The 26,075-nt window shown below is 46.7% G+C and overlaps 1 protein-coding gene and 1 long non-coding RNA gene across 8 annotated transcripts in view; one reads left to right on the top strand and one right to left on the bottom strand.

Annotated features, from left to right (window-relative positions):
- The window catches only part of LOC309859466, a 31,419-nt gene extending 14,131 nt beyond the window's left edge, over positions 1–17,288 (bottom strand). The window contains exon 1 of the long non-coding RNA XR_014308718.1: positions 17,075–17,288. This is a non-coding gene — a long non-coding RNA (uncharacterized lncRNA). The remainder of the gene's footprint in view (positions 1–17,074) is intronic.
- Positions 15,254–26,075, top strand: part of TSPAN14 (tetraspanin 14) — a 58,277-nt gene continuing 47,455 nt past the window's right edge. The window contains exons 1-2 of one of the 7 annotated variants that reach the window (XM_082720143.1): positions 15,254–15,583; positions 17,678–17,820. In XM_082720143.1, coding sequence (XP_082576269.1) covers positions 15,531–15,583; positions 17,678–17,820 — 196 coding nt within the window. In that variant the 5' untranslated portion in view covers positions 15,254–15,530. Of the gene's footprint in view, positions 15,584–17,254; positions 17,821–21,984; positions 22,222–22,362; positions 22,553–26,075 lie in introns of those variants that run through there. The other 6 variants (XM_082720145.1, XM_082720144.1, XM_082720146.1 and 3 more) reach the window with 6 other exon arrangements.

Here is a 26,075-nt window from a genome sequence, read left to right on the forward strand (position 1 = left end):
GGAGAGCGTGGAGCCACTGGTGCGGGACTACAGCCACGCCGGGCTCTAACTTCGTGCGGAGCCAGCAGCACCGTGTGCCTACAAGTCTGCGAAAAACGAGGCTTCTGTGGCTTCAAAGCAACCCTCTTCTGTCCTTGAGCAGTGTCAGTGTAGTGACTCATCCCCCAGCAGCCATGCTCCCGGGACTCCAGCCACAGGTAGGAGAACTCCGATCAGAATTCCCTGGTGCCTAGACAAGGCATGCTTCCAAAGCGGTTCTCTTGCAACTATAGAGGAGTAGAGCCTGCAGGGACATGACGGGGAGGGTGCACGAAGACAGGCCTTCCTTCTTCCCCTATGGTGTCACTGCTGAGCCCTTACGTGCAGCGTGTCCTTCTCTTCCATTAGCGCCACGCGGTGACTGAGTCATGAAGTGGTTTCCAGTTCCCGTTTAACCGCGTGACCTAGCAGAGCTCTGACCTTCAGCTCCTTCACTAGTAAAATGGGCATCGTAACTCCTGTCTACCATTTAGGGCTGTTTATTAGAAGTCATTTGAGGGAATGATGAATATAAAACAGCACTTCTCAAATTTTAATGTACATGCAGAATGCCTAAGAATCTTGTTAAAATGGAGACAGTTGTAGAAAAGCCGGACATGCTCGTTAAAGGCAGGAAAGACAGATTTATTCGGTGACCACTGCAGTAGGGGAGAGGCCTCCATATGGGACTGACCTCAACCGAGCTCTGTGCAGAGGTAACTGGAATTTTAAAGGGTGATGAAGGAGGGGGGCGGGAGAAAAGTGATGCCTTCAGCAGAATTACAGAAGTGGAAAATTACTGAAAGTGGGTGGTGGGGATTGGTCAAGGTGATGAGCCTATCTGTGTCTGCTAACTGGCTAGCTTATTAACTTCTGCCCACCCACAGAGACTGGGAGAGGGAGCCCTATCTGTCTTGAGGGTTGTGCTTCAAAGGGGTGACTCTCAGGTCCTTGGGACAGACACTCCTGGGCTTCAGGAGATGCACAGACACCTTAAAGGGACAGAGAAACTGTTTACAATTGTAACTTTTTTTTTCTTTTTTAAGTAAATGCTCTATGGAAAGGGAGGTCAGAAGGCTATGGTCAGGTGTTTGGCTCTAACAAATGGTAAATTCTTTTGGCATGTTGGGTTTTCCCAGGCAGGGACTTAAGGAGGGCTGGGTTGTCACAGGGAAACAGTCTTGATCTGCTAGAAACTATGCTAGTGTTTGTTCAAGTCACCTAGTTGGTGGGGAGGACAAAATTGCTTGTGCTCAAAGTTTCACAGTTCTCAAGACTGGGCTGGGGCCAGGGTTTCTGCATTTCTAACAAGCTCCTGATGGAATTGGCATTCTCTTGGTCCATGGCTCACACTCCGAGAAGCAAGAATCTAAAACACCCTACAAATCAAAGACATTAGTGTCTGTGGGCTTTGGACATTGAAGTTTAAGCAGCCTTTAACAAGCATTAATTAGCAAGTTACCTTTTCTTTTTTTGAAAAGGAATTGATAATCCATCATAATGCAAACTACCAAGCGATTCCAAGCAAGAGTCCTTGCTGGAAAGCCCATGGTTCTTAATTTGGATACATAGTAAGACCACCTAGGAAGGTTTAAAAAAATTTTGATGCCTGTTCACACCCCCAGGCTCATTAAATCAGAATCTGTGAGCTAGGACCCAGGCAACAATATTTCTTAAACCTACAGGATGATTCCAAAATTCCAAGGTTGAGAACCATCCACAAAGAGTTCAATGTCAAGTTTGCAAGACCAGCACTCATACCTTTAGGAGAACTTACCCAGAACCAGGGGGCTCCTGATAAACCCTGATGAGTTTGAAAAATAGTCTTCTGGGGGCAAGGGTCAGGGATAGTTTGGACGTGGATGTGGGGGAAGTTGGGCCGGAACTGAATTTTCAAGGTGGAGATTTGGATAAAGATGTCATTTCAGGCAGAAATCAAGTCCCTGAACCAAGATCTAGCCAGAGGAAAGGTAAATAGTAGGTGTGGGAGAACAGGGAGGAGTCCAGTCGGTTTTGCTTACGTGATTTGTCTTCTTGCCCCATACCTGGATTTCTCAAAAGGAGTGCCCTTTTCACATGAATGGCTATTTAAAAATAAAACTATTTTACGGCGGGGGTGGGGGGGTGCTGGAAAGCAGTGCCCGTTTTCTCAGAGCCAGGCATATTTGTGGTGATAGAGAGCTGGGGGGCTGGTAGAGAAGGTGAGCTCTGGGGAAGAGTGTGTAGGAGGTTGTGTGTGAAGAGGGTAGATTGGATCAGAGGGTCCAGACTGAATGAATACTACTCCGTAGCCCGAGCGATCTCTCCTCTATTCTATTTTGCTTATGTCCCATGGGGCAAGTAGGCAGGTATATATTTGCGAGTTTATGTTTGGGAGGAAGAGGAAGGATAAGGGTCTCTTTTGAGGTTAGTTTGTTTTTAAAGCAATTACCATAGAGCATGATTGTGGGAGGGATCCCTGAATCTGGGGGTGAGTGGGTAATCCATTCAAGGACATGCTTTTTCCCGGGTATACCTTGTTACTCTTCTGTATTACGTAATGGTGGTCCAGGCCAACCCAATAAACTAGTTGAAAGTAGGAGTCAGCTCTTCCCATAATTTAGTAAGAGCACAGGGAGTGATGGGATGTATGTATTACTGGGGAGAGTTGGCCAGAGGGGACCTCTTTCATAAAATGTGACACCTAACAGAAATAAGAAAGCAGGTCTTCTTAACCTCAAAAATAAGTATGTTTTAATCAACAAAAATGGATTTATTCAGGAGTAGCAGAGAACTGCAATTCATGACACACAAGCTGTGGCAAAACCCATAGGCAAGCGCAACAAAAGAGTGGAATGTTATTTTATGGAGAACAAGAAAGAAGCTGGGAGGAGTTCTTTTGAACCAAAGTACATCAGAGAAAAGCAAGGCTTCAGGGTGACAATGTTTCTCACTGGCTGAGTTGCAAGGAGTTGTCAATTTCTTATAGGAGACAGAATATACATATTTTCCTGTTTGGGCTTGAAATTGATGATTCTAGGCAATTTTGGAGGAGGAGTCAAGATGGCGGAGAAGTAGCAGGCTGAGACTACTTCAGCTAGCAGGAGATCAGCTAAATAGCTTATCTAAAGATTGAAATTGATGATTCTTTCCTGTTGTGATTTTGTTACTGACCCTTTCATCTGTAATTGACATTGAGAGCTAGGGCTCCCTCTTCTAGCTTGCCCACTCTAATGAAGTTTCTTTTTATTAATTTTCACAGTCTTATGAATATTGGTGAGAGAACATTCCAGGCAGAGGAGACAGCACCAACATACAAAGGCCCAGTGGTGGGGATGGGATTGTTATGTTCAAGGGACAATAAGAAAGCAAGAGCAACATGAGTAAGGGAGGAAAGGAGGAAGATGAGATCAGAAGGTGTGGAGATGGTAGAAATGCATGGCGACTCCTGGTGAGAACTTCTGAATTTTACTGAGAGAGATAGGTATCCATTGGAAGGTTTTGAGAAGAGGAGTAACGTGATCTGATTTTTATTATCCGGAATGCTTTGAGATAATGATTGTAGAGGATCAAAGTTTCCACCAGGGAGACCACTTAGGATGCTGTTGCACAAATCCAGGTGAGATGACCGTGGGTGGAACCAGGTGCTACCAAAAGAGGGGTGAGAAACTGTCACATCCCAGGTATGTTTGGAGGCAGAGCTAAGAGGATCTCATGAACAACAGCATGTGGGATGAAAGGGAAAGTCAAGGATGACTCCAAGATTTGGGGCCTGAGCACCTAACTGCAATGAATTTTGCAGGAGAGGGATGGAAGATGATGAGCGGGAGGAAAGCCCTGAGAAGTGGGGCAGGAGTTACAGTGAACCCACCAGAGGTGTAAGTATCAACTCCAGATACATCCAAACAGTGCTATGGTGAAAAACCAGCTTCCCAAAGGTACACTCAATAGGATGCAATTTTTGTACATTTTTAAGACACGTGCAACAGTATTGTTTAGAGCTCCATATACACATAGTGAAGTGTAAAAACACATGGAATGATAAACGATCTGCAACCAGGGTTGAGCACCATCTGGTTGGTTTACACTGTAAAAAATCCTATTGCTCAAGACACATCCTAGAATGTCTTGGGATGGACCCAGGCAGCATTTTTTTTTTTTTTAAGCTCCCTGGGGATTTCACTATGGAGGCAAGGTGGAAAACCACTGCCTTCAATTGAGAAATGACTGTGAAATCCGAGAAGTCCACGGAATTTTCCCTTTTTATGTCTAAGCCCTGGACAGAGCATGTTTTATTTATTTTATTCTGTTTTGTTTTAAAGTTTGTTTATTTAAGTAATCTCTCAACGTGGGGTTCAATCTCATGACCCTGAGATCAAGAGTCGCATGCGCCTCCCACTGAGCCAGCCAGGCACCCCTGGACAGAGTATCTGTTGCAGAGTTAGGCAAGAGAAACCCTGCCCTGATTTCCATGTTGTTCATCTGGGAAACATGAAGAAACTCTCCCACGAGGCAGCCAAGCTCAGGCTGTACTCTTCTGATATCCAGTGGACTCCAAACGGCTGATTGCAGGCTTGGGAAAGAAAGTGTACAAGAGAAGCCTAGAACATCTTGTGAATCAAGCTGTCGAAGACTACTGCAAGCTTGTAGAAAGGACGGACCTGGGATCCGCAGGGAGAAAGCTCTTTTCTTGCTAAAGATGGGGCAATTTGAGTATTGTAATTGCGATGGATTAAAGCATGTCAGATATATTTAAAACCATAAGTTCATAATGACCCTAAAAAAAAAGAAAATTTTGGATGATGATAAGAAATCAGTTCATTTTAAAACCTGGGAGGAAAAAAAAGAAGTAAGCATTTAACCTGCCCTTGTCGCTTCAAAGTAACCAAAGATTGGATGGAAAAATCTCATTCTAGAAGTACTCCCTCAGGGCTGGTCTGGCCGTAATTAGCAATGGTGTGGGAGAGGTCAAGAAATGCCTTGCTGGCCCTGCCTATAGGGAAACTGGCTACAGAACTTCCCCCTAGCAGATGAGACCTTTATCAACACTGTTCATCCAGCAGGATGGGCTGGTTTGTTTCCTACTCTAAATATTCCCTAACACAGACCAAATCAGTTCCAATCTTGATCCTACCCCTTACTTTATGGAAAGAAAACAGTTCTGTGGAGACAATATTATAAGATCCAATGGTGGTCAGGAAGAGCTTTTTTGATAGAAAAGAGCTCTAACTAAGCCTCCAGAACTGGACCACCAATTCACCATGAAACCTTGGGCTCTTCCATTTCTAGGCCCATTTCTCCATCTGTACAGCATAGTCACAGGCCGCACAGTTTCTTCATCAGGACCAAACCTACATCCCAGACCTCTGTGTTGTTTTTCTGTCCTCCACGGGATCAATGCATTGGACATTCCAGGAAAGCAAGGATGTGTTGGTCTTCTTCACTCCAATTTCCCCAGCTATCATGACAGAGCCTGGTGCTGAATAAATAATAGAGCTTGGATGGCATGACAACCATAAAGAAAGTCAAAGACCAATAAACTATTGGGGAAAAACCATTTAACTGGAGCCTAACCTGATGCCATTTTATCAGAACCTAACTGACCCAGGAAAGAGAAATACAGTAGTCCTCCTTATCTGTGATTTTGCTTTCTACAGTTTCATTTGCCCATGGTCAACCACAATTCTGAAGCATATGATCCCCCTTGTTACCTATCATCACATGGTCAACAGTAACCCAATGCTACATCACATGCCTATGTCAGTGACCTTACTTCATCTCATCCTGTCGGTATTTTATCATCTCATGTCATCACGAGAAGGGTGAGTAGAGGGCAGTAAGATATTTTGAAAGAAAGACGCTACATTCATATAACTTTTGTTACAGTATGGTGTTATAATCATTCTATTTTATTATTAGTTATTATTATTAATCTATTACTGTGCCTAATTTATAAATTGAGCTTTATCCTAAGTATGTATGTAGAGGAAAAAACACAGTATATATAGAGTTCAGTACAATCCATGGTTTCAGATATCCACTGGGGGTCTTGGAACATACCCCCTGCAAATAAGGAGGGACGACCATATCTAACTCCAGCAGGCTCTCGCTTTCCATGGGCAAGAAGGGAAATGCCTAACCACAACCAACTGTGGCCATCCTGTGTCATTTATGGGGGTTGGTGAGGGTTCGGGTGCATTAAGTAGCATTTGTGACGTTCACAGGCCAGAGGCACAGGCTCAATAAAAGCCTTACACTTCATCACAGGACTATAGAGCACGGTCCCCTGTCAACACACACACATTACTAAATTTTATCACCATATCACTAAAGGGCTGTTGCAACAATTCTTTTACCCACTACATCCTGTCCAGCCATCAAGAAAAAGCTACAAGGTATACTAAATGGTAAAAGTCCAGGTCTGAAGAGACAAAATGGCATCAGGATCAGACTCAGATACGATAGGGATGTTGGAATCATCTGACTGAGAATTTAGAACAATTATGATAAATATGCTAAGGCTTTAATGGTTAAAGTAGAAAGCATGCAAGAACAGATAGACAATGTAAGCAGAGAAATGAACATTTAGGAAAGTTTAAAAAAGAAAAACTAGAGATATAAAATTCTGCAATAGAAATGAAGAATATCTCTGATGAGCTTACTAGCAGACTGGACACAGCTGAGGAAAGAATCACTGAGCTTGAGGATATCTTGAGAGAAACCTTCCAAACTGAAAAGCAAAGAAAAGAGACTGAAAGAAATGGAGCAGAATATCCAAGAACTGGGGGACAACTAAAAATGAGGTATAACATAGGCACAATGAGAAAGTATACAAGAAGGAGAAGAAACATGATAACTATTTCAAACTATAATGACTGAAAATTTCCCCCAAATTATTGTCAGACACCAAACCACGGAATCAAGAAACCCAAGGAATACTGAGCAGGATGGATGGCAAACAAAAACCACATAAACAATAACAAAAAACCCTACAACTGCGTATATCCTATTAAAATTGCAAAGCATCAAAAGGAAAGAAAAAATCAGAGGAAAATACCTTACCTATCAAAGAAAAAGATAAGAATTACACCCCACTTCTCTTCAGAAACCTTGCAAGCAAGAAGAGGGTGGAGTGTAATTTTTCAGGGGTTCATGTGGAAAAATACCATCAACCTAAAATTTGGTAACCTGTGAAATTATCCTTCAAAAATGAAGGTGAAATAAAGACTTTCTAAGACAAACATAAATTGGGGGACTTTTTGCAAGTATGTCTGCTTTAAGAGAAGGAAAATGACATAGATCAGAAACTCAGATCTACAGAAAGGAAAAAAAAGCATCAGAGGAATAAGTGAAGGTAAAATAAAACCATTTTTCTTATTCTTAATTGATCTAACAGATAGGTTTGTTCAAAATAATAGTAACAGTACATTCAATTATATATGCTTATATTTATGCTTATATATAAGTAAAATGAATGACAATAATGATGCAGCAGGTGGGAGGGAGGAATTAGGATTATTTTGTTATTATAAGGTTCTCACAGTGTTCATGAAATAGTGTAGAGTTATTTGAAATGGGACTTGTATGAGTTGCAAATGTATACTTCAAACTCTAGGGCAATCACTGAAAGAAGTGAAAAAAGGAAGAATAACTGATATACTAGGAAAGAGAAAATGAATCATAAAATGATCAGTTAAAAAATCACAAAAGACAAAAAAAGTAGAAGTTCAAAATAGGAACAAGGACAAAAAAAAGCAACAAGTATGATAGATAATAATCAAACTATATCAATAACCACTTTATTTTTTAAGATTTTATTTATTTATTTATTTGAGAGAGAGCACGTGCACATGCACACAAGCAGGGGGCAGGGCAGGGGGGAAGAGAAATGTGAGAATCTCAAGCAGGCTCTGGGCTGAGTGTGGAGCCCAAGGCAGGGCTCCATCTCACCACCCTGAGATCATGATCTGAGCTGAAACCAAGAGCTAGGTGCCCAACTGACTGAGCCAGCCAGGCATTCCTGTCAATAACCACTTTAAATGCAATGGTCAAACTCTATCAAGAACAGAGATTTTCTCAAGGATGGCTCTATATCTGTGCATGAAAAGACAAGACCCAACTGTATGTTTTCTATAAGAGACTCACTTTAAATATAAAGATATATATACGTTAAAAATAAATAGAGGGAGAAAGATATATCATGCTAACATGATCCAAAGAAAACAAAAGTAGCTATATTAGTTTCAGACATAGTAGACTTCAGAGCTAGGAGAGTTATTGGGGATAAGGACGGATATTACATACAATACAAGCATTCCTCTCCAAAAAGTCAAAATATCCTAGTGTGTATGTGTCTAACAAGGGAGCATCAAAATACATGAGGCAAACACTGACAGAACCACAGGAGGAATAGATGAATCCACTATTAGAGCTGGAGACTTCAACACCTGTGTGTCAGAAATAGACAGAACCAGCAGGGAGAAAACCAGTAAGGACATAATCGAACTCAACAATAATCATCAATCAATTGGATATAATGAGCATCTATAGACTGCTTCATCAAACAGCAGCAAAGACGCATTCTCCCCTAGCTCACATGGGGCATTCACCAAGAGAGATCACAGCCTGGGGCATAAAACACAACTTCACAAATCTGAAAGAACAGAAATTATACAATGTCTGGTCTCAGACCACAGTGGAATTAAACTAGAAATCAATAACACAAAAATAGCTGGAAATCCCACAATACTTGGAGATTAAACAACACACTTCTAAATAACATATGGGCCAACAAAGAAATCTCAAGAGAAATATGAAAATATTTTTAGTTAAGTGAAAGTGAAAACTCAACTTATTAAAATTTGTGAGATGCAGTGAAGGCAGTGATTAGAAGAACTTTATAGCACTGAATACATATATCCGAAAAGAAGATGTAAAATTAATTAATCTAAGCTTCGACCTTAGGAAACTAGAACAGGAAGAGCAAATTAAATCCAAAGAGAGCAGAAGAAAAAAAATAAATATTAGAGTAGAAATCAAGGAACTCGAAAACAAAAAATGAATAGAGAAAATTAACTAAACCAACAAGCTGATTCTTTGAAATGATCCCTAAAATTGGTAAGCCTGTAACCAACCAGACTAAGTAAAAAACGAGAGAGGACACCAATTCCTATCATCAGAAATGAAAGGATGGACATTAATATAGTCCCTTTGGACACTAAGAGGATAATAAAGGAATATTATGAACATCTCTATACCCACAAATGTGACAACCTACATGAAATGAACAATTTCCACCTAACACATAATCTGCCAACACTCGCACAAGAAGAAACAGACAATTTGAATAGGCTTATATTTATTGCAAAAACCAAGTGATCATTAATAACCCTCCAAAACAGAAAGCATAAGTTTCAGCTGGGTTCACTGCTGAATTTCTACCAAACGTTTAAAGAAGAAATTATACCAATTCACTACAATCTCTTTCAGAAGGTAGAAGTAGAGTGAATACTACCTAACTCATTCTACAAGGCCAGAATTCTAATACCCAAACCAGAAAATATATTACAAGATAAGTACAGTCGAATATCTTTCATAAACATAAATGTAAAAATGTTAAAAAAAATTAGCAAATTAAATCCAACAGTGTATACCAAGAATTATACATCATAAACAAGTGGGATTCATCATAGGTGTAGAAAGCAGTTCAACATTCAAAAATCAATTCATGTAATTCATCACGATAGGCTAAAGAAAAAAAAAATTACATGAGCATATCAACAGATGCAGAAACAGCATTTGACAAAATCCAAAACCCACTCCTTATAGAAACTCTCAAAAAAAAAAAAAAAACCCAAAACCTAGTAAATAGGAATAAAGGGGAACTTCCTCAACTTGATAAAACAAATCTATTAAAAAAAAAACAACCCACATAGACAATCATTTCATCAGCTCTCTACTCTATTCCACTCATCTATATGCTTGTTTTTTAGTGCCAGTTCTATCCTATTTTGATTATTATAACTTTGTAATATAGCTTGAAATCGGGAAGTGTGATCCTCTAGCTTTGTTCTTTTTCCTTAGGATTTCTTTGGTTATTCAGGGTCTTTTGTGGTTCCATACAAATTTTAGGGTAGTTTTATCTATATCTGTAAAAAATGCCATTGAAGTTTTGATAAGGATTACACTGAACCTGTAGATTGTTTTGTGTAGCATGGACATTTTCACAATATTAATTCATGGGATATCTTTCCATGCATTTTTGTCTTTGATCTGTCATTAGTGTCTTACAGTTTTCAGTGTAGAGAGATTTTGTCTCCTTGATTAAATTTATTCCTAAATATTTTATTGTTTCTTGATGCTACTATAAATGGGATTGCTTTCTTTTTTCTATTATCATCCTTTTATTTCTGAAAAGTTCATAATAATGGTCCTTCTCTTATTTATGATTTTAATAATTTGAGGGTTTTTTTCCTTTTCTGCATGATACTGCATCCTGTGACATTACTGAATTCATTTATTAGTCCTAGAAGTTTTTGGTGGAGTTTTTATGGTTTCTTATACCATGTCATCTGGAGAGATAATTTTACTTCTTTTCTGATCTGGATGCCTTATTTCTTTTTCTTGCCTAATTGCTATGGCTAGGACTTCCAGGAATAAGTTGAATAGAAATGGTGAGAGTGGGTGAGTCTTGTCTTCTTCTTGATCTTAGAGGAAAGGGCTTTAATTTTATACCATTGAGTATGAGGTTAGTGGCAAGCTTGTCATATATGGCCTTTCTTATGGTGAGGAACAGTCCTTCTATACCTAATTGGTTGAGAGTTTTCATCATGAAATGACGTTGAATTTTGACAAATACTAAACATACTTCTTTCCATTAGTATAAAGGGAGCTCCTGGCTGGCTCAGTCAGAGGAGCATGGAACTCTTGATCTTGGGGTTGTGAGCTCAAGCCCCATGTTGTGTACAGAGATTACTTAAATACATAAAGCTTACAAAAAACCAAAAAGATATAACCTGAAAGAGGAGGACATCAATTTTACTTACATCCCATTGTTCAGGCAGGACTCAGGCCTGTGCTTAACTGCAAGTGTGGTTGGGAACTATAGTTTTTCTCAAGGATGGCTCTATATTTGTTAAACACTGGTGACGCTATCCTTAAAAAAAAAAGAAAATAGAATGGATTTGCGGTTTCAACCAGCAGTGTCTGCTGTATCATATTGATGGGATAAGACTTGAAAAACTGGTAACAGGGATGCCTGGGTGGCTCAGTCAGTTAAGTGTCGGCCTTCAGCTCAGGTCATGATCCAGCGTCCTGGGATTGAGTCCCACATCGGGCTCCCTGCTTGGCAGAGGAGCCTGCTACTCTGTTTATGCGCATGCTCTCTCTCTCTCTCTCTCTGACAAATAAATAAATAAAATCTTAAAAAAAAAAAAGAAAGAAAAACTGGTAACAGTATTTGTCTCTGGGAATAGGATACTGGTGGCTAGGGATACAGTTGGGAGCAAAATGTCCCTTTTAAACTCTCATTTGTTCCATGTGAATGCATTGATTAATTCAACATTTTTTTTAATTTTTATTTTTTATAAACATATAATATATTTTTATCCCCAGGGGTACAGGTCTGTGAATTGCCAGGTTTACACACTTCACAGCACTCACCATAGCACATACCCTCTCCAATGTCCATAACCCCGACCCCCTCTCCCAACCCCCCTTCCCCCAGCAACCCTCAGTTTGTTTTGTGAAATTAAGAGTCACTTACGGCTTGTCTCCCTCCCAATCCCAACCTGTTTCACTTATTCTTCTCCTATCCCCTTAACCCCTCACGCTGCATCTCCACTTCCTCATATCAGGGAGATCATATGATATGATCTCAGGGGAGAGAAGGGAGTCTTTCTCCGATTGACTTACTTCGCTAAGCATGATACCCTCTAGTTCCATCCATATCGTCGCAAATGGTAAGATTTCATTTCTTCTGATGGCTGCATAATATTCCATCGTGTATATATACCACATCTTCTTTATCCATTCATCTGTTGATGGACATCTAGGTTCTTTCCATAGTTTGACTATTGTAGACATTGCTTCTATAAACATCCAGGTGCATGTGCCCCTTTGGATCACTATGTTTGTATCTTTAGGGTAAATACCCAGTAGTGAGATTGCTGGGTTGTAGGGTAGCTCCATTTTCAACATTTTGAGGAACCTCCATGCTGTTTTCCAGAGTGCACCAGCTTGCATTCCCACCAACAGTGTAGGAGGGTTCCCCTTTCTCCACATCCTCGCCAGCATCTGTCATTTCCTGACTTGTTAATTTTATTTATTCTGACTGGTGTGAGGTGATATCTCATTGTGGTTTTGATTTGTATTTCCCTGATGCCCAGTGATATAGAGCACTTTCATGTGTCTATTGGCCATCTGGATGTCTTCTTTGCAGAAATGTCTGTTCATGTCTTCTGCCCATTTCTTGATTGGATTATTTGTTCTTTGGGTGTTGAGTTTGCTAAGTTCTTTATAGATTTTGGCTAATTCAACATTTTTAACAATGTACTGAAAAATTTTTGCAAAGTACCGAAAAAGCACATAGTACCCTACATGCTTAGTAAACCTCAGCAGCTTGTTTACTGACCAGAAGTTTCTGTGCCCTTGCCCTCACCCTCTCAGAGAGGGCTATATGTGTGGTGTGAAAGTCAGGCCACAGCAAACTGTACAAAATTCGTATGGTTTGAGGAGTCGGGGAAGCCCCATTGGCCTGCATAGGCAGAAGCTTGAAGAGAAATGCAAATTCAGATAAACATGTGGGAGAGCTGCTTTTCTGGAGCCAGTAGACCTAGTTGGCACCCAGCCTTCCTTGTACCTTTCCTGACTGTGCTAGTCTTGCTTAGGGGAGAGAAGGCCAGTTCTGCTGCCAAGCCCTTCCCCAGCACTGCTCATGCAGGGAGGGAGGAGGAGACCAGCAGCCTTCGGGCTTGAGGGTTGGGAAACTGCGCCTGGAGACATGGCCAGCTTCTAGCGTAGGCAGTGCAGCTTGCCCTTTGAAGCAAGGAGCTTCTGAACCTTCTGCCAGGCAGAGGTCTCAGCTGCATTTATCTGGCTCTCATCTCCTCCTCAGGCTTCTTGACTCAAGAGAACCATGGAGCCGACTTCAGGGCTGCATGGGGTGAGGTCTGGGGGCGCCACCAGCAGTGAACCCTTCAACTCAATCCACGGCCCAGCTCCTCCCACTGGTCCCAGCTGGGCCAGGTGGCACAGCCCAGGACAGACACCCTCCTATCCCCCAATGTACAGACAGTACAGGTCCTGCTCCCTCGACTGGCTCCCGGCACCCCATGGGACTCCCCACAGCTGTTCTTTAATGCCCAAGGGGCTCCGTGCACAAAGAGAAACACATCTAGCTCTTGTCTAATGTGCACATCTTGTCTAATGTGCAATGGAGGAAAATGGAAACAGCATTTCTTTTACATATTCCCATTTGGACATACCTCAGAGATACTGCAGGTTTGGTTCAAGACTGCCACAGTAAAGCGAATATCACAATAAAGCAAGTCAAGTGAATTTTTTGGTTTCCTGGTGCATATAAAATTATGTTTAAACTATGGTTTATTACTTATGTCTATGAAGGGTGCTACAGCATTATGTCTAAACAAACCAGTGTACATATCTTAATCAAAAAATACTTATTGCTGGGGAGCCTGGGTGGCTCAGTGGGTTGAGCCTCTGCCTTTGACTCAGGTCATGATCTCAGGGTCCTGGGATCAAGCCCCTGCATCGGGCTCTCTGCTTGGCAGGGAGCCTGCTTCCCTCTCTCTGCCTGCCTCTGCCTACTTGTGATCTCTGTCTGTCAAATAAATAAATAAAATATTTTTTAAAAATTTTTTATTGTTAAAGAACATGAACCAAAATTTGAGCTTTCAGTGAGTTGTAATCTTTTGGCTGGTGGAGGGTTTTGCCTCCGTGCTTACGGCTGAGACTGATCAAGGTGGGGCAGCTGTGGCACCTTCTTAGAACAGGATGACAATGAAGTTTGTTACATTGATTGACTCTTCCTTTCACCTGAGCACTTGGAGGCCATTGTAGGGTTATTAATTGGTTTAATTTCTGTCTTTTTAAAAAAAAATATTTTATTTATTTATTTGACAGAGAGAGACATGGCAAGAGAGGAAATACAAGCAGAGGGAGTTGGAGAGGGAGAAGCAGACTTCTTGCAGAGCAGGGAGCCTAATGCGGAGCTCGATCCCAGGACCCTGGGATCATGACCTGAGCTGAAGGCAGACACTTAACGACTGAGCCACCCAGGCGTTCCTGGCCTAATTTCAAGGTGGTTGTATCTCGGGGAACAGAGAGAGTGAGGAGAGGAAGAGATACAGGGGAATGCCAATGAGTGGAGTAGTTAGGACGCACACAACATTTATCAACTGAATGTTCTGTCTTATATGGGAGTGTTTCATGGTGCCCAAAACAATGACAATAGTACCATCAAAGATTACCAATCACAGATCAGTCTAACAATCACACTAATAATGAAAAACTCTGAAATATCCCAAGAATTACCAAATGTAACACAGAGGGTGCAAGTGCTGTTGGAAAAATGGCCCCAAGAGACTTCCTCTTTGCAGGGTGGTCACAAAGCTTCCATTCGTAGAAAATGGAGTAAATGCAAAGCCTCACAAAGCAAAACACAAGATGAGGTATGCCTGTATTATTTCTACAACTAATAAATTGAATTTTTATCTTAACAAAGTAGATTTCCCCGAAAACTGAAACATTACATATAATCAATTATGCTCTCCCTAATTCTAATGATTCAGTCTCATAAATATTTTAACAGCCTTTAAATATTGACTAGTAAGAATACAGTCATTACAAAACCGGATCTGCATACTCATACTAAGACTGGTCACAAAATGTGAATGCATGCATCTAAATTTATTATCTGTAGTCAGCAACCCTAACAGCAGACAGGGTAGACATGTGCCCATATGGCACGCATCACTGCCTTTTCTTGGGGAATCTCAGCAAGCTGGCATGTTATACCTCCTGTGGGAGGCCCCTTACCAGATCCCCGTGTCACAAACCGTCCACCCTGGACACAGTGACTGGACCTGGGGTGGATCGTAGGCTCTAAATCAGGACCTTATGGGCTGGCCAAGCACCTACAAGACTGGCACAAAAATTCTGCCCAAGAAAGGATGTGGGTGGTGACAGCTGACTGAAGCAACCAGCAACTCATTTGGGGAAACTGCATGTGCCTCTCAGAGAAAGGAAGGGGGCAAAAGCCAAAGACAGAGGAGGTAGTGGGCAGAGGCTAGGCAGGAGCCCTGGGCAAGCTGGGGGCCAGCTGGCCAGCAGTAGCTTGAGCAGCAGAAACAAAGCAAGACATCAGGATCCGAGTTGGAATGATGCTCGGGGAGCCAGTGATGTGGAGACCTATTCTGAAGAGCCTGACTAAGGGACTAGCTTGAGGGGTTTTCTACTTCTTGCATCTTCACACAGTCAAAGGGAATAGACAGAAGGAGCTCTGAGCTGAGGTGATGACATGTGTGGAGGCCAGGCACATCGGAAACAGAAGTGGATCCAGCGACTTGTGAGCAGGAAGTGGGGGAAACGGGATGGGGTATATAGTATGGAGGGGGTGAACTGCGAGGCCATTCCAAGGGAAGCCTCAACTGACCCGGTGGGGAGGCAGGAGCTGGGGTCACTCTTCAGTTGTCCGGGGGCTTTGGTGAACATTGAGCGCCAGAGCCCGAGGGGAGGCTGCTTCCTTCTGCCAAGGGCAATTCCCTCCTGAGCAATCAGATTCTAAACCTGATCCTGAAGGCTGGTGTGTGCAGTCGCCACCACACTGGAGGTGGAGGCCGGGTCAGTGAGTGTGAGGGCGGTCACTGTGATGTGGTCACAGTGACCAGAGCTGGTCAGTCTCTGTAGAACATTCAGTGAAAAGAACTTCTAATGATTTAGGGGAGAGGGCTGACGGGGTCAGATTGTCATTCTAGACAGTCTAGGGGCGGCAGCTCAGGAGAGAGAGCAAGACTGTCAATAAATGTGAAGTATGGCCAGTGTACAGAAGACGTGGAAAGATACAGGAATGGCTGAGACCTCACAGAGCCTGTAGAGGTGAGGGGGCAGGGAAGTCAGTGCAGTCTGGGAAGAGCAGCAACACTTATGGGGCTATCAGGAGACTCTTAAGGAGTTGGGTGTGCAATATGCGGTCTTTCCTGGGTAGGTAAATAGGAGAGCCAAGAGAACAAAAGCTCCAGGAAGGCGGCATCCCCGTTGTCAGACAAGGATTGAGAAGCCCTCCTGGCCAGGTCCAACATACACACCCGGCAGTGGCTGGATAATCTCGTTTCAGCCAACTGCCCCTAGATGGCAGTGTGAGCACATGGCAGGAACTGCCCAGCAAAACTCCCCAGGGACAGCAAGCTCTCCTCCCGCGCCCCCCCCCCCCCCCGCACTCGCTCTCGCTCTCTCATGGGACCAGCAAAAAGCTGTGACAGGGACCCAGAGGCACCCATGATGCCTGCAGCACCCACCTATGCTCTGCTCTGCTTCAGGGGGTGTGCAGGGGTACCTCTCTCTCCCCTTTCTGGGGTTGCGGAGGAAGGGTCCTATCAGGATTACTCCTGGCTGGGCCTGAGCATAGACGTCCCAGGGAGGCAACAGCTCCCCAAAGCCCTGGGTTTATGACTCCCCGGGGGCACAGTCTTGGGTGGAAGGTTGGACATAAAGCTGATGGTTCTGGTTCTACCACTTAGGGCTGCGTCACTCCCCGGGACTACTTCCCACGTTTGTTTTATAAATGCATGGCTTTGTGAAGGTCAGTTCACATGAGATTATTCCAGAAGGAACACTTTTTATACTGTCAGGTGACTTTCACTTTCTGTGTGCGTCCCTTATTTCCAAACTTCCAGGGACAGAGCTGGGGGCTGAATGCAGGCAGTCTCATGGGTCTGTGTCTTACTTAACCTTTCTGATCTGTTCCCTCCCTCTCACGTCTTATCTGGCCACTCTGGGGGCTTCCTCTTGGCAAAATCACCTTCTCTCATTTGAAGTGATTGAGGTATGGGTGACTCACAGGCAGGCAGGGCTGGAAGGGCATGGGGATGTCACCTCCTGGACAAGCTTCTCATTCAGGTCCCAGGTCTACCCTGTAGGTCTGCTCTGGAGTTCTCCTTACTGAGGAAGCTGTCCTCCTCAGAGCCAGCTTCTGGTCATAAGACGGCTGCTCCAGCTCTCCTTCCCACATGCATTCCAGACAGGCAGAAGAGCAAAAAGAACAGAGCAGAAGCACCTGTGTTAGGAAAGTGAAACTTTCCCAGAAATCCCCACAGCCACCTGCTGATGTCTCCTTGGCCAAGTCAGGTCACATGGCAAGTCTCAGCTCCAAGGGAGGCTGGGAAATGTAATTCTGAAAAATTGGAATTTGCCTGGGACTGCGAGATATGAAGGGAAAAAGACCAAGGCGGAATTCTGATGAACACAGACTTGGAGAAGATCAGGAAGAGAAAGAGGACAGGGACCAAGGAGACTGAAAGAGCTGCCGGGGAGGTAGAGGCAGAGCCAGAAGCACGGTGTTACCAGTCAAGGGCGACGAACGTTTCAGGAAGGAAGGAGTGATCCCCAGTTCCCGGTACTGCACTGTGGAGCTCTGACTGGACCTCACCCTGCTTACCTTTAGACTTCAACACCAAGCCCTGCTTCTGCTCAAGCTGCTTCCTCCCTCTTCCCTGCCCGCAGCCGGTCCACAGAGTTTCAGCATGGAGTCCAGGAAGATCAAAGGCAGCCCTGGGACCAAAACTGGAACTCGACCAAGCCAGAGGGGTAAGGAGGACGTCAGGGGACAATTAAGACCAAGCTCTGCCATTTAACATTTTATTTACAGGTTCAGGAACAGGAGAAGAAACTCTCAGCTGCTTTTTCTTCCTTCCTGCACTGGTTTTTGTTCCCACAATCCATATCTCAGGCTCGTAGTCTGCACTATATAATTCAGCTGTGTTCTTGGTAATTACAGTTCCAGGGGCTGGCCTGGAAACTAAGTCCCGGGTTATAATACAGCCAGCCCTTTTAGGAACTGGGGCTGTCGGTCTCTTGATTCTTTTTATTTTTTTAAACCAGGAAAATAAAATGGGCCTGTTCTGCTTTGAGTATCCCTGAGGCTCCAAAGCCACACAAATTGCTATAAAATGGGTCAGGTAAAGCCTGGTGGGTCTCATATGGAAGCTGGGAATGGCATAAGAAACTGTCAGGTAAGGCCTGGTGGGGGCTGGAGGAGGCCATGGGGGCTCTGTGGGCATTTCCTTCACCCTCTTTTTTTTTTTTTTTAAGATTTTATTTATTTATTTGCTAGAGAGAGGGCACACGTGAGAGAGTGAGCGAGAGCACAAGCAGAGGGAACGGCAGGCAGAGGGAGAAGCAGGCTCCCTGCTGAGCAAGGAGCTTGATGCGGGACCCCAGGATCATGACCCAAGCTAAAGGTAGTCCCTTAACTACCTGGGCCACGGCAGGGGGGGGGGTGCCTTCTTCATCCTCTTCCTCTCCTGCTGCAGCGTGGCCAACTTGTCCACAAGGGGGCGGTCTCTCAGAGGCTGCTGAGGCTGGCAGGAGCTCCACCGCTAGTCCATGACTTGTCATGGTGGCTTCACTCTCTCCTTCCTCCTGGCTCTAAGCTCAGGACCTCCTTCACATCTAGAATTCAGCAGATATCATCAGGTGTGAATGACTGCCTTTCCAAGGCCGACTTCACTGAAAACATCTCTGCCTCCATTCCCCCTCAATAACGGTGGAGGTGTTCCTCATCAGAGGTGTCCTCTCCATTAGGGCCCATGCCCTTCTCCCCTTTTTCAGAGTCCTCACTCCTGCCTTCCATCCTGGATCATCCCTATCACTCCATAAACTTGCTGTAGTAACTTCCATATTTCAACAAAGCCCTCAGGATTCTAACAAGAGTTAAATCCAAAAATGGCTACTCGCATCAGAAAACAGAGGATTAAACAAGACAGAAATTTCTTTCTTTCCTAGACAAAGTCAAGAGGTAGGTATCCCAGAGCCGGTGTGGTGGCTCCCTGAACATTAGGAACCCAGATGTAGTCTCACTGGTGGCACTAACATCCTCAGCATACGCCGTCCACTTCGAGGTCTAATATGGTTCCTTGAGCTCAGGCCACATATTCACGTTCTCCAGTGAGCGGGGAAGAGCTGCAGATGCGGAGAGCGCACCACAGCCCTTTACAGCTAGTTCTCAGACGCTGTTCATGGACGCCTCCCCTTACTGCAGGATGGCCGGAACTAAGTCATATGACCACACCTAGCCGCAACGGAGTCTGACAACTTGCTTTTATTCTGGGGAGCCATGTAGCCAGGGGGAGAATAGCTATTAGGGTCATCTAGCGATCTCGGCCAAAGTCCCCTGTGAGCCCACATCCGTTTTGAGACCCCTCCCAGTTTTCTTGTTCCCTATTAGACAAGCTGGCCAAACATGATAGTTCCGCCATGGTCTGGCTCCCGCCCTACTTCTCCAGGAATGCTATCCTTTTCACAGTCACCAATGTCCTTCATGTTGCCAGAATCCACGGATCGCTCCCTGTCTTCATCTTGTCTGAGCTCTAAGTAGCATCTAACACAGCCGACCACTCTGTTCTAGAAAGTCTTTCCTTTCTCCGTCTCTGGAATATAGCAGCCTCTGGTTCTCCTCTTGCCTCCTCAGCCTTTCTTGCTCAGTCTTCTTTCTTGCTCTGACTCCTTTGGCTCCTTGGGATTCCTCTTGAACCCTCTCTTCTGCCACTACCGGCTCACTCAAGTAACTTCCTCAGCCTTCCACAGCCTTTATTATCTGGAAGATGAGCCTCCCAAGGCCCCACCCCCAGCCCAGGCCTCCCTTCTGATCTCCTAGTCTAACAATTGAACTGGGTCTCAAAGTCAACGCGGCTAAAGCAGAATTCTTGATGCTTCTTCCTGAGCTCTAGTCCCTTTCTTCTAGGTTACCTTATCTAATCAATGAGACCCTGTCTACCAGCTTCCTCTAGCCATAAATTTGAAAAGTTATCCCTTTCCTCCTGTGACATCCATCCTACCAATATGTCCTGTTGAGTTCATGTCCAAAATAGCTTCTCTCAACTACTCATCTTACTGTGGTCACAATTTGGTCCAAACCAACATTATCTTTGGCCTGGGCTGCCACAACAGTCTAATTGTCTTTTTGCTTTTCTTTCTGTCTACCACTCACCCAGTTTTTTTTTTTTTTTTTTTTAAGATTTTGTTTATTTATTTGACAGAGATCACAAGTAGGCAGAGAGAGGCAGGCAGGGCGGGGAGGGGGGTGGTAAGCAGGCTCCCTGCTGAGCAGAGACCCCCCCCCCCCCATGTGGGGCTTGATCCCAGGGCCCTGAGATCATGACCTGAGCGGAAAGCAGAGGCTTAGCCCAGTGAGCCCCCCAGGCGCCCCCACCCAGTGTGTTCTTCACACAGCAGTCAACCAGAACATGTTGGTCTTCTGCATAAAACCCTTCAATGGTTTAATAAAAAGCCTCCATCCCCAAACAGTCTCGCATGCCCTGCCCATCTCCCCACTTCATCCTGATCCTCCTTCACAGGCTTGCTCTACAAGCTGCACTGTTTTCTGGCAGCTCCTTCTCACGCCCAAAGCTTACCTTTTACAGGGCCTCCACACATACTGCTCGCAGCCTGGAAGGTGTTTGCCTGGCTTTCCCCCAGGCTGTCTCCTTATCCATTTGACTTCAGCGTCTCCTTCTCAAAAACACTCTCTCTGCCAGCTCCGTGGAAAGCGGCTCCTATTCTCTATCCAAGCCCCTTGCTTTTGTTCCAGCATTTATCTCAACTTGTAATTGTCTTCCCCACTAAAAGTAAGCTTTATGGAACAAGAGGCTTCAGCAGTCTTGTTTACTGTTGTATCCTCAGCATCATATAGGACCTGGCACAGATGAGGCACTCGATCAAGTACTCAGTTATCTGCTTATGGGTGACTGAATGGACAGGTTCACCAGGAGGTCCCGGAGCTGCCTGGGATGTCACAGGGAGGCTGCCTCCCCCTTAATAAAAACAACGGGGAATGGACTCAACAGTCTGCATTGCAAGATCTTCTCCTTGCATAGGACTCCACCTGTTGGTTGCTTGTACTAGAATGTGGCCACTATTCTGTGGCCCACCCAGCTCTTTTCCCCCTGGAAGAGTTTTAGAGTCAGAGTGCGCCTGTGTCTCATTTCAGAGGCGGGAGGAGACCACTGAGGTCAGCCAGTACCTAGCCAGCTGCCTGACCACCCCTGTGCAAGCTAGCTATACTTGAAGTCTCCCTCGTTCCTCAAGAGTGCTTTCAGCCATCTCCCCAGGACAGATCTTAGGAACAAATCTCAGCAGGCAGTCCAAAGAAAGGTTGGTATTTTTAGCACCAAGACAAGAAGGAGCAGGTCTTTGCTGCCCAGTGTGCAAAGAAGTGCAAAATATTAACTTACTGCCCTTCTCTTGAAGCATCCCCCCTCCCCTGCCAGGCCAGGCAGGAGCACCTATTTTCTCTCTCTCTGTCTTTTTATTAAGTAAGCTCTATGCACAACGGGGGATTTAACTGAAGACCCCCCAAGATCGAAAGTCGCTTGCTCTACCGACTGAGCCAGTCAGGGGCCCCGCCTCTTATTTTCAATACGGCCATTTTTCTAATCCTTGGCTCACCCCTACCCGTCACCCCTGTACCCCTTGAGATGTGGCCTCCCCTCGGCCCCCACAACTCGGGTTTCTTGCAAGCTCGGGGGGACCAGCCAAGTCGTCCGCAAGGCAGTCGGGACCCGGGGGAGCACACCTTCGTCGAGCGCTCCCCGCGGCCCCAAAGCGAGACAAAGAGGCGGGCTGACTACCAGGCCCCACCGCCGCCGCCTCGGCGGCAGCGCGGGCGGAAAGGCCGGGCGGCTTGGGGGAGGGGCGAGCCGGAGGCGGGAGGGGCGGGTCCAGGGCGTGGCCTTCCGGGGGTGGGGCGGGGGCGGGGAGGGGGCGGGGCCCAAGGCGCGCGGGGTGGCCTGTACCGCGCAGGGAAGCGGCGCTTTTTTCTCCGGGCCCCCGGCCCCGCCCCTCCGTGCCCCGCCCCCATCTCTCGGACGGCCCGAGTCGCGCCCTCCCACCCTGCGCCTCCGAACTTGCTCTAACTTCCTCGGCCGAGCCGGGCCGAGCCGCCGCCGCCGCCGTCGCCGCCGCCGCCGCAGCCGCCGCCGCCGCGCCCGGGTGAGTGGAGCGCGAAGCCCCCGCTGGAGCGTCGGGCCCTGTCCCCCTCATTGTCTGAGGCAGACCCCCTCCCCCCCGCCGAGCGCCCTCTGGGGACTAGGACTGCTCCCCAGGTTCGGGCTCTGCCCCTCCGGCTTCCTCGCCTCTGCCCCGTAGGCGGCCCCGCGGGCGGCGCTTGCTTTGTCTGACCAGATCGCTCGCGAGGGGCTGGAGGCCTTGGCCGGGACCCCGCTGAGCCGAACTCCGGCACGGGCGGAGTGGGAACCGCGGCGGGCGACCAGCCTGGCTCTGGGGGTTCTGTCGCCCGCGTCCTGCCCAAGTCCGCGGACGGGTGCGTGCCAGGTCCGCGCGGGGTGGGAGAGCTCGGGGAGAGAGGGGCCGGACCGCCGCCGCCGCAGCCTGTAGGGGCTCTGCACCCTGTCCCCGACAGCGAACCCAGGGAGGGACACTCCTTTTGGCTCGGCCACGGACCCTCGGCCCCCCCAGAGCTCCGGCCAGGGGTAGAGGGTGCTGCAGACCTGGGAGAGCCGTCCCCTCCCCCGCCCGGGGGTGGGTGTGCACCGAGTGGTTCACTCCAGGGACGGGCCCCACTCTGCCCTGCACGGATTTGGGGCGACCCGAGTTTGAGTAGGTGGTGGGTGAGCCAGCTTCTTCGTGTGGGTCGTGTGAGGTTGTGCTTGGGAGCAAAGCCCCGCTCTTGACCTAACTAGAGCTTCGGTGGAGTTGGGTCTGTGGTTACGGAGTTGTCTGATCTCGCGCCGCTCCTCCTGCCGAGGAGGAGTGCTGGCGCGGGTGGTAGGAAGTGTGTGTGCATTGAGGGATGGTGGTGCCGGCAGGGTGTGTGTTTGTGTGGGTGTGTGTGTGTATAAGGGTGATGATGCAGTGGGTAGGAAGTTTGTGTGTGTAGCGGTGGTGTTGCAAGTGGGTAGGATGTGTGTGTGTGTGTGTATTTGTAGGGACTTCAGTCCTGGGACCTCTGGGACATGCTTCAGGTGTTTTGCGGGGAGGGGGGGTGAGTACAGGGTGTTACATGGGAGCCTCTGCTGGTGTGCTCTCTCCAGTGGTTTGCTCTCTAGAGGTCTTCCTTCCCAGATGGGGGTTGCTTGGGCTCATAGGAGTGGGTGTAGCTGCCTGCCAAATCCTAAAAAGTTGCCTTCCTCCTACCCTTTGACCTCAAAGTAGGGGAAGTTAATGCCGGCTGAGTGCTTGGGCCACTCTTCCCTATTTGTGAAGGGAAACCTGGCGTCTGGGCTCTTGGAGCACCCCCAGCACCCCTAGATCCCTTTTACTTCCAACTAGCCCTGTGGTTGGCAGAGTCACCCTTCCTTCCAGGAATCCTCCTGGGCCCTGGCACCCTCAGAATGCATCCTCTCCTCTCTTGGTCTCATAGGCCCTTCTAGCTCCTCTCTCAGTTCTCTCCAAACTTTGTCCCAGTCTGAGGATCCCTAGGGTCTGGGAGACAGGCCGCTAGAGGGATTTTTCCCTCCCTTCTTAACTTCATCATCTTTTGTTGTCCCACCTTCAGCTGGAGAATTCTTGATGTTTCCATCTTTGCGTTTTTGAACTGCACTGCTTGGACCATCAAATGTGACCTTTAGGTCATTTAACAAAGCATGATTGATAGTCTGTGGGATACGAGAGTGGCCAGCTGCTGTTTGCAGGTGCTGTTCCAGGCTCACGACTCCCTCACTGGCCCGTAAGCTCCCTGTGGTCTTGGAACCCAGGCTGGACTTAGGTACTAGGTGCTCTGGGATGTTTTATTGATCTGGGCTTGATCTCAGCTTTAGCAGCGCCATCCAGGCAAGCAGGACTGCAGACCCACTGGTGCTTCTGAAGGTAGCTGCCTCAAGGAAGAAAAGGTATGAGGGAGAAGGGCCTGCAGAGGGTTGGCTGCCCAGGGAAGTTCCCTTCCTTTACCAGCCAGGTAGCTGTGATAATCTCTGAGGACAGGTGAGGGTTTCCCATGTTTGAGAATGGGAGGGCACACCTTGTGCCCTGCCCTGCAGGTCATGGTGATAGTGGAGGCCAGGGAGTTCTGGAGCCCTGGGTTCTGGAGACATTTCCTGAAGCCTACCTTGGGTCACTGTGAGCTCAGGGATGTGATGGTTTTCAGTTTGGTGGAGCCTACAGAGTACCATTGTGCCCGTCCTGGGCAACCTGTGCTGCAATTATGACCTAGTGGAGGTTATGGAAAGTTTATAGCCATTCTATGGAAGGTTTGAGAGTGCTTTAACAGTGAGTTTATTGAATCTTACTCTCTCTCTTTTTTAAAACAAGATTTTATTCATTTATTTGACAGAGAGATCACAAGTAGGCAGAGCAGCAGGCAGAGGGAGAGGGAGAAGCAGGCTCTTTGCTGAGCAGGGACCCTGATCCTGGGCTGGATCCCAGGACCCTGGGATCATGACCTGAGCTGAAGGCAGGTGCTTAACCAACTGAGCCACCCAGGTGCCCTGAGACTTACTCTTTATGGACCTGTATACCAAGCACTATCCTGGAAGCTTTACTCACATTAACTCATTTAACTCTTGAACCGACATAATGTATCCATCCCATATGATAGAGAAGGACACTGTTGTAGAGAGGTCACAGAGTAGCTTGCTCTAGGTCTCAATGTGAGCTACTTTCGTCATTTCTAATGTAAACAGAGCCTTTGTATGAAAGGTGTTTAGGACGCTTCACAAGGCTGGCCCACAGTGGAGCTGGTAAGTCCTTCAGTGCAGGATCCTTTGATCCCCTGCTTCTGAAAGCATCTCATCTGTCTGGGCATGCAGCCGGCATCCCTGACCCCCTGGTGAGGCACTGCTGATGTAGCTTTTCCCCTCCCTTGGGCCAGGGAATGGGAAGCCCAGCACTGCCAGGCAGGGAGGCTTGGGGAGTGAGTTGTGGCCTCTATCTGTCTAGATAGATCAGGGTTTGCTGTCATAACAATCCCCAAATCTCTGAGGTTTAAAGCAGCAGCAGTTTATTTACTGCTCACACCATATCCATTGCATATGTGCTTTCTGTTGTTCTACTGTGAACCCATGCTGATTAACTGGAACATTCTAGACCCTTGGACAGAGGGACAGAGAGTGCTGTCAGTCTCACCCTGGCTCTTAAGGCTCCTGCCCAGAAGCGGCATTTCAGTGGCGGAAGCAGCCATGTGGACTTACAGACCACTAGAGCGTGGGGTGAGGAAGAGGACTGGAGACATCTGGTCAGTAGCACTGACTCCCTACCCTTTGCCTGCCACCGTTCCTGCTCTGTGACTTCTTCCCAAGGCCCAGGCCTGAGTGTCACGTTTCTGCGTCATCAGAAACATGGGTCATGAGTTGAAGAAACACTGTTGAGGCTAATGATAAATTGGGGTTCCGTATTTGAAGGGCAGAGGGAGGGTGAGCGAGACTATGGGTTGGGTTAGTAATGGGCAGTCTGCAGAGGCAGCCCGCTCTCTGACCCTGGGCAAGTTACCTGAGTTCCATGGGTCTTCTTTTGCTCATTCATGCATTCATTTATGGGCCCAAGGACTCGTGGTGAGTCCCAGGCTGTGGATTCATATTAAGCACATGTTCAGCTCCTAGCCCAGTGCTGAGGGTTGTGCACTGGGATGACGACCCCTGTTGCGGGGTCCTGGTGGCCTTTAAAGAGGGATATGAATGCCGATGGGGAGGGAAGTGGGCTCCTGCTCCCCCTCACTGCCCTGGCACATCAGCCCTGAAGTTCTTGGACTTCCCCATGCTTTATCCATAGATGTCTGGTGGAGCAGCCATCTCTTCTAGAAGCAGGAACAGGTAGAGGCACCCCTATAGGCCTTGCCCTTCTTCTTCCATTTCGGAGACTCTGGGGCTGAGCTTGTAGGCATGTAGGAAAGG

This window comes from Mustela nivalis (assembly GCF_964662115.1).
Source record: "Mustela nivalis genome assembly, chromosome: 2".
NCBI classification, from domain to species: Eukaryota; Metazoa; Chordata; class Mammalia; order Carnivora; family Mustelidae; genus Mustela; species Mustela nivalis.